Genomic DNA, 12,453 nt, shown 5'->3' with positions numbered 1-12,453 from the left:
ACTCCTTTAACATTGTGATATAGCTGGCCTAGAGTTAGAACCTGTACAATGCCATTTTATAAAGAACAAAGCTGTTTCCATTCTCCTCACAATGGCTGCTAACCTTGGCTTTTGTAAATTGGTAGATCATTTGCAGGATGCAAATTGAGGTAAAGCGGCATACCTTCTTTTATCTGTAAATGCCAGAATTGCTGGCCTTTGTTTACCAGAGTAAGCACCCCCAGATAATTCCGTCCTGGCGCCAAGTAAATAAAAATCTATGGATCCCACCCCTACCCAGACGATGTGTAAACAAATGTCAATCTCAGCATCTATGAACCCCTTAAATAACAATCAGAATGTCAAATAGTCCCCCGGCCCTCAAAATGTTTGGAACCTCCTTACCCTTCTCTCCGCCCAGAAGGTGATTTGAATCCCCTGGCCCCCTCGGAATGTCTGAAGCCCCTCACCCCATCCTCTCCCCTTACCCCCAAGGTGATTTTACGGGTATAAAAGGTCTTGTCACCCTCTTTTACAGGGCCACGGGTTGGAGAGACGTGAGTCCTCCGTGGTCACCGGCAATAAACCCTGCAATTTGGCAGACTTTTGTTCTGGTGTTGACTTTCTGTGCTCAGTTCGATATAAAAACATTTCTTGTGAAGAAGGTCTACTAGTAATGATTTTCATTAGCTTTTGTTTATCTGAGAATGTCTTAATTTCCCCTTCATTTGGAAGGATAGTGCAGCTAAATAGAGAATTCATCTGTCTTACTATAGGAATTCCATATTGCATTTGTTGGTACACTTGATGTCCTATTGGTCTCTCATGGTCTTTATTTTTTTTTTCTTTCCTCAGACTGGATAGTTTCAGTTGTCTCATTTTTGGGTTTGCTGGCTCTTCTGACTCTCAAAACCTGCTGTTGAACCTCATTATGGAATTATTCATTTCAGCTATTGTACTTTTCAGCTCCAGAATTTCTATTTGATTCCCTTTTGAAATTTCCATCTCTTTATTGATATTACCCATTCGTTCATAGAACCTTGTCCTGATTTCCTTTGTTCTTTGTCTATTTAAAACTGTTAAAGTCTTGGTATAGTAAGCCTGTTCTAGCTTCTTCATGGATGGTTTCTGTCCATTTCTTTTCTTCTTTTTCTGTCAACTTTTTTATTTTTATTTTTCTCCGTGTATTTTGCAATTTTTGTTAAGAACTAGACATTTTGAATATTATAATGCAGTAATTCTGGAAGTCATATAATCCTCCCTCTGCAGGGGTTGCCGTTCTTACTTGCTGAATGCTGAAGTTATCTGTTTAGTGACCTTTCCGAAATATTTTTGCAAAGACTGTATTCTTTGTTGCATGTGATCACCGAGGTCCCTGTTCTGTTATCTCTATGGTCAGCCAGTGATTTCCTTAAATGCCTGCATCCAATAAGGGTAAAAAAGTTTCTGTATCTAATTTCTTTTGAAAGATCCTGCTTGGGAAGCCCTTCAACCCTAAGGGTTTGAAACAATAGGCAACCTTTGCTCCAATCTCGAAGTGAATTTACAGGCAAATCAAAACACACCCCCTGCAAACTGTGGAGGACAATGTTCACTTCCTGGTACAAGCAGGCCAGTCAAGGAATATGAGCCACAGTCTCCATGGCTGCCTACCATAGAGATGGAGCTGACAGTTCTTGCCAGCTTAATAGTTGATTTACTGAAGGGACTGCTTTGGAGTGTCTTACTCCACCATCTTCTGCGATATATGCTGATATATATATCACTATATTAGCAGTATGTGTATGCATAGATTTAATTCTTATAAGTTATTTACCATTGTATCTATTCACCTTACAAATTAGTATAGTTGACCAAAAAGACTGAATTTTGCACATATATGTAGTGGTGTCACTACATTATCACTACGTCGTAACTTCTGACTGTGCAGATAAAATGTTCTTTCTTTATTATATCTGTAGTTGGTCTTTTTTCTCCTACTTATTTATAGAAGACCACCTGATTAGCTGGAGCGGGGGAAGGTGGCAAATATAATTTAAAACTTTGTCCAGTGTGATGACTTAAATAATATCTTTAGGAAGTATCTAACTCTCTCTGAGATAAAAGTGCTCGTTTCTCACTCTGCTTTTAACCCTGGGATGGTTTAAGAGTGTCGGGTGAGGTGTGTAGCCTATGATATCTTGGCAGTAGGACACTGACTTTTTCCTTCTGTTTGATGTTCACTGTTTCCTCTGGTCTCTGGAATAATACCTTTTAACCTCCTACTTGTGTTTGCCTTGCTGGCTTAAGCTGATGATGTTATAGCTGGTAATTCATGGTTGGGCATTTCTGTTTGGTCAGAAACTCATGGTGCTTCCCAGGTAGTTCAGTCTTTGGCGTCTGCTCTGAGTTCTCCTAGGTATCTGCCTTGTCTCTCTACAGCTGCTGGCCTGGAACTTCATGCACAGCCTTTGCTGCAGTATCACCCTGTTTCATAGCAAGCTCCATGGACACCACTAGCTCAGAAAATCTGCCTCAGAGCTTATAATTATTTGAGCATATTGAAAAACTCCCTTGAGACAATGGCTTGACTTACAAAATCATGGACTGTATAATCCTTCTGTTCAGGTCAGATACTGCATATTTTTTCATTTGACCTCTTTGTAGTTCCTTCACTAATAAAACCAAATCGTTCCCCAGCCAGATGAATGCTTCCAGCAGTCTTGGGCAAAGATCAGATGCTTGGAAAGGCAAAACAACAAGAATGAAAATAATAATTTTTAATTTTTAAACACTCTCATGATTATACACGTGTGGCATGATATTTAAAGAGTTATATGTAATTCTAAATGTGTAGAAACCTCAAGCTTAAGGAATGTAGAATCTTTAGAGAGGTATATATGGTGTTCATGTGTATGTATTTATGTTAAGATACATATGTATATATATTATGTGTAGTTAAGGTATTCTCTCTCTCATTTTTTAATTTGTTAGATTTTTGAGACAGTCTCACTCTTGTTGCCCAGACTGGAATGCAATGGTGTGATCTTGGCTCACCACAACCTCCGCCTCCCAGGTTCAAGTGATTCTCCTGCCTCAGCCTCCCGAATAGCTGGGATTACAGGCGCATACCACCATGCCCTGCTAATTTTTGTATTTTCGGTACAGACAGATTTTTACCATGATGGCCAGGCTGGTCTCGAACTCCTGACCTCAGGTGATCTGTCTGCCTTGGCCTCTCAAAGTGTTGGGATTACAGGCATGAGCCACCGCGCCCGACCTCTCTATATAATATTAAGAGGTTTATTTTCTATGTATCGACATTTTCCCATGACTAAGAATAATGTGATTTCATGCACATATTTTCTTCTATTGTAGGACAGTTCGTGTTTGGTTAAAGAGAGACAGTGGACAGTACTGGCCAAGCATATACCATGCAATGCCTTGTAAGTATTCCAATCTCTGTCTTGAAAAACCAGACATGTACCCTAACTCTCCTTCCTTCCCAGATTGCCTTCTCTGTATTTTTTTCTTAAGTAGAGAAGACTGAGGTTGGGATTCTCATTATAATGAAAAGTACCATATTAAATCATTTTAGATTTTCTAAGGCTTTCACTATGTAAAGTAAGAAAATTGTTCTGAAATTGACTGTATATTCATAGCTTTTGAATAAGATTAATGGAAGAAGGACTACAGCACATAGGCTTTCTGATTGCAGCAGTCTTCCTCTCTTTTCCAACTTTTTGTTCGGCTATTTTGTAAAGTATGTCCTTAGGCAATTCAGAATTTTGTCCAGTGATTACATTTGTGAAGTAAATTTGTCCTTGCCTTATTGTTATATCATTTATTCAAATTCAAGACATTCAGCATTGAACATTCAATTCTAAAAGGATTTGCTTAGGATTGAAACATTCTAATTAGAAGTTGATTTCATTTTTCCAATCTTATCTGAGAATTTTGTCCTTGCACTGATAAATAATGAATCTTCCAAGTACACTTTTAAAAGAAAAAAGATATGTGTGATTCTTAGATTATTCCATTTGCAGAAGTTCCCCCACAGCTGGAGAAGAACTGACCCCCCCCAAAATAAAAAGTTTCTTTTTAGTCTAGCCTTTTATTTTTAAAATTAGTGAAGTTTGGGCATCCTATGCCATGTTTATTTTAGTGTAAAATAATTATTTAAATTTATTATCATTTGTATTAAACATTTCCCTTACTCCCCTCCCTTCAAATCTTAATTAAAATGGATATTGTAGAAAAATACCCCAGGTTTGTTGTTTGGACTCCTATACTTTTGGCTTGCTGCAGTGTATACCTCCTTTCTTGATATAAGTATCCCAGTTTCAGAAGGACATGCCAAAATAAATTCATGCTAAATTGTAGATTTGCTTAAAATTATGCTTCTGGCAAAAGAATACTATAATAAATAACAATTTTGCTTGTTTATAAACAAATGATTATTAACAATGTAATGGTTTTCAATGACTTTCAAATTATCTTTGAAGCTTTGCATGTTTTTAGAATTTTATAGTAAATAGATGATGACAACCGAGCTGAACAAAGTATTCAACCCTTTTTTTGAGAAGAAACTTCATGTAATTCTAAATACTATATCCTTTCCTTACCTGTTTTGATTCTAGAAGATACTATTGTACATTATGAAATCAAGCTGAACTTTCTTTTTAAGCCATGGCAGTGATAAGGGGTTAGCTAAATGAAGAAGGAGAGCATTCTCTAGTTTTTTTTTTCTTCCTGATTTTTTTTTTTTTTTTAAGGATAGAGTCTTGCTCTATCGCCCCAGCTGGAGTACAGTGGCACCATCTTGGCTCACTGCAACCTCTGTCTCCCACGTTCCAACGATTCTCCTGCCTCAGCCTCCCAAGTAGGTGGGAGTATAGTCTCGTACCACCACACCCAGCTAATTTTTGTATTTTCAGTAGAGACGGGGTTTTACCATGTTGGCCAGGCTGGTCTCAAACTCCCGACCTCAGGTCATCCCCCCACCTTGGCCTCAAAGGTGCTGGTATTATAGGTGTGAGCCACCATGCCCAGCCATTTTTACTGTTTTTTAAATGATTTAACCAGTTTTTTTTTTGTGGTCTTGCTTCATCAAACCTGCCACAGTTTCTAACTGTAAGAGATAAGGGAAGGCTGTAATCCAGCACGTTGAAGTTGGCCTCAGAGATAATAGATCCCATGACCTGCAAATAAAAGAGACTAACCTGGGCAAAATGATGGGAATTTGAAGATGGCAAGCAAGGAATCTTCTTGAGATAGGAGAAGCATTAATAGGAACCTCATGAAGGCACAGGATCCCAAGCAATTGGTAACTTATTCCCTTCCCCCTATACAAATACATATACATTTTGGTGTCATCCTCTAATGCTCTCTTTATTGGATATCACTGAGAATGCAGAGAAGTTTTTAGTTGCATTTTCATCATTTATTTTATTTATTATTATTATTATTATTATTTTTTGAGATGGAGTTTCACTCTTGTTACCCAGGCTGGAGTGCAATGGCGTGATCTCAGCTCACCGCAACCTCCGCCTCCTGGGTTCAGGCAATTCTCCTGCCTCAACCTGAGTAGCTGGGACTACAGGCACGCGCCACCATGCCCAGCTAATTTTTTGTATTTTTAGTAGAGAGGAGGTTTCACCATGTTGACCAGGATGGTCTTGATCTCTTGACCTCGTGATCCACCTACCTCGGCCTCCCAAAGTGCTGGGATTACAGATGTGAGCCACCGCGCCCGGCCCTATTTTCATCATTTATTAAGCTATATGCAAGAATGACTAAAGTTCACTGTAGCTCCCACATCTGGCATAGGTGCTGCGTAAATACTTATTGAAGGATTTAGTCTGATAGGATTACCATCCATTTTCCTTATGACTGAACATGAACTTTGAGAAAGAGGACCTTGTAATTATTTGTATACGTTGCCTTTTGTGTTCTACTAAATAGAGTTAAAAAGGGATTACTTTGCTATTCAAAATGTGGTCTCTGGGCCAGTAGCATCAGCATCACCTGAGAACTTACTAGAAATGCACTCTTGGGTTCTACCCCGGAGCTACGCAATCAAAATCTGCATTTAACAAAATCTCTAGATAGGCTGGGTGGGGTAGATCACGTCTGTAATCCCTGTGCTGTGGAAAGCCTATGTAGGAGGTTTCCTTAAGGCCAGGAGTTCAAGACCAGCCTGGACAACACAGTAAGATGCCACCTCTCTCTCTCTGTCTCAAAAACAAACAAAAAACCCAAACCCTAGATAATTCAAATATACATTAAGGTTTGAAAACATTGTCTCGTGACATTATACCAAACATGTTGGTGATCTATGTACGTATGTTTATATGAACACATGTAAAGCCTTATCTATATACAGTATTGATTGGTAAATATATGGATATAAGTATACATGCTAGGCGATCAAATATTTACTGTGTGTCTGCTGTATACAGGCCACAGATCAAGATGCCAGGGATTTGCAGACAAACAAGATGTATATGGTCAAGATAATTTCAGTAATCTTTTGAATGTATTCAATGTGTAGAGATGAAAAAAAAAAAAGTTATCTTCATCACAATTGGTTAGAAATTGGATTTTGTGTTCCAAGGAATCTTATGCATTCAGATGACAGAGTAACTGACCTCTGAGCAAGAATTTAAGATTTGTTTAACTTGAGAGAGGCAGAATCTTATTCCGTAAGGAAATAAGCTACATTTCCATCAGAGAACGTGAAATAGATTTGAGTTTCCAAGGAATTGTTTTGTAGTCCTTCCTATTGAAAGGTGTTTTGTTAAGAGGTTACTCAGTATTATTCTTACATGATGGTTATGTGGTAGTGGTTTCAAAATAAGTGAAAATATACAATATATTCAGAGGCTATAAAATAAATACCACAAAGCAGATACAACCATATTTTGTGTTTATTCTAATACATAACAAGTAGTATTCCAAGTACAGAAGAAAATAAAATTCTGCACATTTATTAAAATATGATTTATTTATTTTGTCCATTAAAATACCTTTTAAATATAGTATTTGCCATGTTCCAGCTAAGAGAGTAAATTCATTATAGCTTTGAGAAGAATTTGAAGTTTAACTAAGGTAGGAAGTGGAAGGCATTGAATGAGATACAATAAACAATGAAGGCCAAGTTTGATGACCAGAAAGCAGCTTGAAAGGCAGAGTGTGATGAGGCTGAGTGATCTTGGAGGACTGGCAGACAAGAGAAAGAAGAGCAGATGCATCATGGTCAAAAACAGAAGCCCTGCTTTGGGGATGTCTTCCTATCCTGTCTTTTCTGAGAAGCTCCTCCTCCATAGGAGGGAGCCAGGAAAAACCAAGCTTGCTTGGTTAAGGCTGTTTGTCCCTGGGCCAATCTGATTTTCCCAGGAATTTAGAATTTGGAGGTGGACATGCTAGTTTCAGCCTGGGCAGGGCCATTTTACTGGGAGCATATAAACCCAAGAGCTGTGAAGCATTTGTGTGTATGGAGAAAGAGTGAAAAAGCTGATCTGCAGGAAAGGTATGGTGAACAGGGAGAGAAGAACATTTGGCTCCTAAGGAAGAGAAAGCAAGCAAGTGATGCTCAAGGTTTTCTTCATCCTCCTAATCCCCTGAGAATCCTGGCTCTGTTCTGCCTTTGAGCTCAAAAGATACCCCTCTTTCTTATTGGATATGCCCATTTGTACCTAAGTTCACATGAGCAGATTTCTGTTACTTGTGACAGCAAGTATTAAGCCTGGGCCTCATTGCACACCTTTTAATTCCTACTCTTTCGGTTTTTCTGGGATCTCTGTGATATTTAATGAGAAAGGACTGAGTCATGGCCCTATTGGTCCATGGTGGAGTTGAGCTTAGCATAGTCTAGGAAAGGTGTAAAGAAGGAAAGCAGAAAGTAATATTTGATCTTGTTTAATTTCTTTGGATAGCTCATTCAACAAATGTTAAGTGTTTCTTCCACATCCAACACTGTGCAATGTACTAGGGATGTAGTAGTTAAATATGGCAGATGGTTCCTGTCTGTGGTGTTTATACTCTGGTGGGGAAGGCAGACATTAAATGAATACCAACCATGATGTTTGGTGAGTGTTGTAACATGGGAAGTAGGCATAATGGGGACATGGTCACAAAGTCTCCCTAAGGCAAGTTCATTTTAAAACGTACTCTCTGTAGAGAATTTGGGGATGACTGCTGCCTTGTTTTGTAGTTTGCTATAAGCTAGCTGATTCTTATGGATGAATGAGAAATCAGAGCCTTTCCTTATCAAATATTCTTTCAAAACGGAATATCCCCTTGGTATATCTTATGTAGTAGCTGTGCATCACCTGTGACAATATCACCTTGCAACCTACCCATCTGGAACCCTGCATGAGCTTGTAAACCAGGTCCTCAGGGTAAGAGTGGAAGTTTCAGTTACACCCGTAAATGTGATTATTTGTTCTAGGCTTCTGATAGATGCAATTTCAACCGCCATAGTCGCATCACATTATAGAGAAAAATTATGTAAAAAGCACAAGCATTTCTATTTCTATGGCTGAGTTATTTCATATTTACTTTACTAGCTGGTTTGCCATTCATGGGGTCAGACCTTTGTCCTTTGAAAGGTTGGGGAGGAACCTCTGCGTATGCAGAATAGATCAATCAGCTTGGCCGCCAAAGATGTTGTTAAAAGGAGGCTTGAAGAGAGCTGGAGTCTCTGGCCAGGTGTGTTGGACAGTTGGAAACCCTCTTTGGGCTCTGTTGTTGCCAGGGCAGGTGAGTGGAATTTACTTTGGCTCCTAAGTGTTTATAAATTTTTCCACAAGCCAAACAAGACTTTTTTTTTTTTCCATTTTTTCAAATGTAGTTACAAATAAATAGGCACACCTAATGTAGCAAAAAAAAGTCCTGTCTTGTCACCTTCCCAGTTCTCCGCCTTGGGCTTGGTGGGATGGCATTTGCCCAATCTGAAGTGCAGTTGGGCTGCTCAGTTTTCACACAAGTATGGATACCTACCATCTGTTCAGTTAACGTTTAAAGTATAGGAACTCAAGTCCTCTCTGAAACATGTGATTTTGAACTGCTTGCTTCCCAGTTTTATCAAAAGCCTGGTTGAAAGGAAGGCTATTTCTGGTGAACAGCGTGAAAGATATCTAGTCTGATTATTCCTCTAAATTTGGAGTTTTCCCACTTTGTGTTAGCCTTCTGCAGAAATGCCTTCATTCGGCCGGGCGCGGTGGCTCACGCCTATAATCCCAGCACTTTGGGAGGCCGAGGAGGGTGAATCACGGGGTCAAGAGATTGAGACCATCCTGGTCAACAAGGTGAAACCCTTTCTCTACTAAAAATACAAAAATTAGCTGGGCATGGTGGTGCGCGCCTGTAGTCCCAGCTACTCGGGAGGCTGAGGCAGGAGAATTGCTTGAACCCAGAAGGCAGAGGTTGCGATGAGCCAAGATCATGCCATTGCACTCCAGTCTGGGTAACAACAGCAAAACTCCGTCTCAAAAAAAAAGAAAGAAATGCCTTCATTCATTGTGCCCTCAGCTTTCTTTGATGTGTACATTATATGAAATGCTTTCTGGCTGTTTTTGAATTAATTGTCTACCATAATATGCAGGAGCAAAAAGGTAGAATATTTTTCAGACATGAGGGCTGGGAACTTTTTGCTGTCTCAAATGCAGAACTTCCCAGCCTATGTGACACAGCCTTCTGGTGTTGTCTAAATGGATTACAGGTTCCCGGAGAACTGATCCCTTTAGCTAAGCAAAGAGGTGGAGAAAAGTGTAGAGGGAGGGCGAATCTCTTCTGTTAATTTTAGTGGCTGTACAAATGTAATTTTCCATGTATATTATGAGGCAGAAAAGATTGGGGGCAACAGCCCTAGGACCTGGTACTTTGTCATTAATGGATAATGTGAGACATGAAACTTAATTGAATCTCACAACAGATTTTTATTTTAATTTTTTTTCTGTTTACACACACACACACACACACACACACACACTCTCTCTCTTCCTTAGTCATGACTTCTTTTTGCTCATTTCTATTGTTTGGTTTTATTGTATCTGCTTTTTAAGCCATTTCAAATGGTAGGGAATAATATATTAAGTATAATAAATAATCTTAGTTAAGATAACTATGGAAAGGATATTTGAACAAAGTCTGTTATTTACATTAAATTCATCCTCCAAAAATGTATCATTTCCGATTGGAGTATTCAAAATGGCCTGTAGGTTAGACCTTGTGCCTGGGTAGGAAACTGGAATCTGATTTTCATTTTTGATACAATTTGCTGAATCACTTTGGGCAAGTTCTTCACATTTTCTCTGCTTTGAAGCCTAACAGATAAACTGTTCTCTTTGTTCTCAAATTTTCAAATATATTTTGGTTGTTAGATACACCAAATAACTATTTGTAAAATGCTTTCCGGTTCTTGATGTTTAACAGTGTTACTCAGTTGATAGTAACTCAGCTGATAGTAACTCAGAGTTATTAGGAAAAATTGGCTACTTTGTGAGGTTGTAGCTGGGTTGGTTTCCTTTTCTCATTTATTGGGACTATAATCTTAAGGTAACAATAAGTTAAAATTGGGGATTTGGAAAATTAAGTTGGTTAATATATGTACATGCTTTTATCTGGAATGGAAATGAGTTACTTTGTAAGTAAGTTGAAAGTGTTAGTTTTCCCATTGGTGAGGAGGACTTTCAGTACCTTAGACTGTGGAGGTGCTTTGTGTGCTTATTCCACCTCCTCTGCTGGGTTTTGTGGAGTTTGGGGGAAAAGTTCATGTGGGTGTATTAGTGGTATTATAGAAAGATATTTAGAATTATGAACTAGGCAGTCTGCTTTTATAAGGTGGTGATTGTTTTCCTGACCTTTAAACATCTTTAACTCAGTTGATATAATTTCTTGGCAGACTGGGAGAACAGGTTTATACTTGAGAAATGCTCATTCTGTTGTTTTAATTTATACCTAATTTCAAGAAAAACCTCTGGGTTCCTGGTTGTGAAATGTATTGACCCATTTATTGCTTTTTTTTTTGGATATAGGTTATATTATGGAATCATGTGTAAAAACAATTTGTTGTTTTTACTGTTCATAGTCTTAAAAACTATAATATAATATAATCTTTTAAATCTGTATTTACTAAGAAGAAAAAGGTACTTGAGGAACTTTTCATTTTTAACGGAAATGAAGGAAAACATAGATTATCCAAACTAAACATGCTATATATTATTTAATTTGATTAAGTACAGCATTTATTTAGCATCCTCTTCTTTCATTTTCATCTGACAGGGCATTTTAAAATTTACTGTAGTTAGATCACTTTACTGTAACTTAAAACTTGTCTGGGAGTGACCACGTCTAATTCACTGTGCTGATATTACTCAGACTAGATGAGAAGAAAACAGAACGGTTAATGTTAGTAGAGTAAATAAAATGTTGGATTTAAATGTGAAATGCTTTTTAGTGCTAGAAAATTAAAGTCCTGAATATAGGTATGCTTAATAAAAATAAAACATGGGTTGTGTACTGTAAATCTAATAAATATTATTCTGTTATAAACAGGGCTGAATCAAATAGTGTCCATGAATTAAATTTTTGCTTTGTTGGGGTGTATTGCTCATTGGAGGCTCTATTGAAGACCCCCCTATTGTAGAATCTTGGCATTCAACTTCACCAGGTTACCGTTAGCACCTGAAGTTTTATTTGCAGAAGTCACCATTGTTTATTTAGCTTTAAAGTTTGAACCAGAAGCTCTCATGAGGAAGATTAGTGTCTCCTGCCAAATAATGCCCTTAGCATTGTAAAGCAGTGTGATTGAAATCCACAGCTTAACTTTCAATGAAACTTGTGTTTATTTGAGCAAAGTTAACTTTTCAGCAAAGGACAAAAAATACGTTAGTCATAAAATGAAAGAATTATTGGTATCAATAACATAAATTAGAAAAATTTCCTCCCAAATCGAAATATTTTGAGATTGCCTCCTTTTAAGTACATGTTTTTTTAAATAAAAAGGGCAATTTTTAAAATATCAATTTGAGATACAAGTATTAGAAATGCAAATAGTTACTTTCTCCCTAATCCATTTAATTATTGACTCTGAAGAGATTTTATGCTGATCTCTTGGGTCCCCTTTGTCTAGGGCTGTGTCTCCTGTGCTTTCCTCTCATCAAATTATATGGCCTTGACAAATGACATCACTGTACACATTTCACTCTGTATGGTTATTCTCATGGGGAAATAGTTAAAAGTGGGGGTAATAAATATATCTTCGCAATTTGTATCATGCTGTATTTATTTCATCTATCAGGAATGTAGTTTTGATAGAGGAAGTCAGTAGAGAGCAGCTATATTATAATTTTATGGTTCTGGTCAGGCACTTCAGTCTTTGGAGAAAGCAATTTTGTTGTTGTTGTTGTTGTTGTTCATGGTAGCTTTATTCATACTTGTCAAAACCTGGATGCAACCAAGATGTCCTTCAGTAGGTAAATAAATAGGGCA

General features: G+C 37.8%; 1 protein-coding gene across 5 annotated transcripts in view; it reads left to right on the top strand.

Annotated features, from left to right (window-relative positions):
• Positions 1 to 12,453, top strand: part of WDFY2 (WD repeat and FYVE domain containing 2) — a 188,606-nt gene that overhangs the window by 72,399 nt on the left and 103,754 nt on the right. For 3 of the 5 annotated variants that reach the window (XM_008991611.5, XM_002742652.7, XM_078356370.1), the window contains one exon: positions 3,337 to 3,404. The exons of the other annotated variants lie outside the window; for them this stretch is intronic. In XM_008991611.5, coding sequence (XP_008989859.1) covers positions 3,337 to 3,404 — 68 coding nt within the window. The remainder of the gene's footprint in view (positions 1 to 3,336; positions 3,405 to 12,453) is intronic. 5 annotated transcript variants of the gene reach the window in all.

This window comes from Callithrix jacchus, chromosome 1 (genome assembly GCF_049354715.1).
Source record: "Callithrix jacchus isolate 240 chromosome 1, calJac240_pri, whole genome shotgun sequence".
Lineage (NCBI taxonomy): Eukaryota > Metazoa > Chordata > Mammalia > Primates > Cebidae > Callithrix > Callithrix jacchus.
Note: the sequence above shows the minus strand (reverse complement) of the source record. Positions and strands in the feature narration are given on the sequence as shown.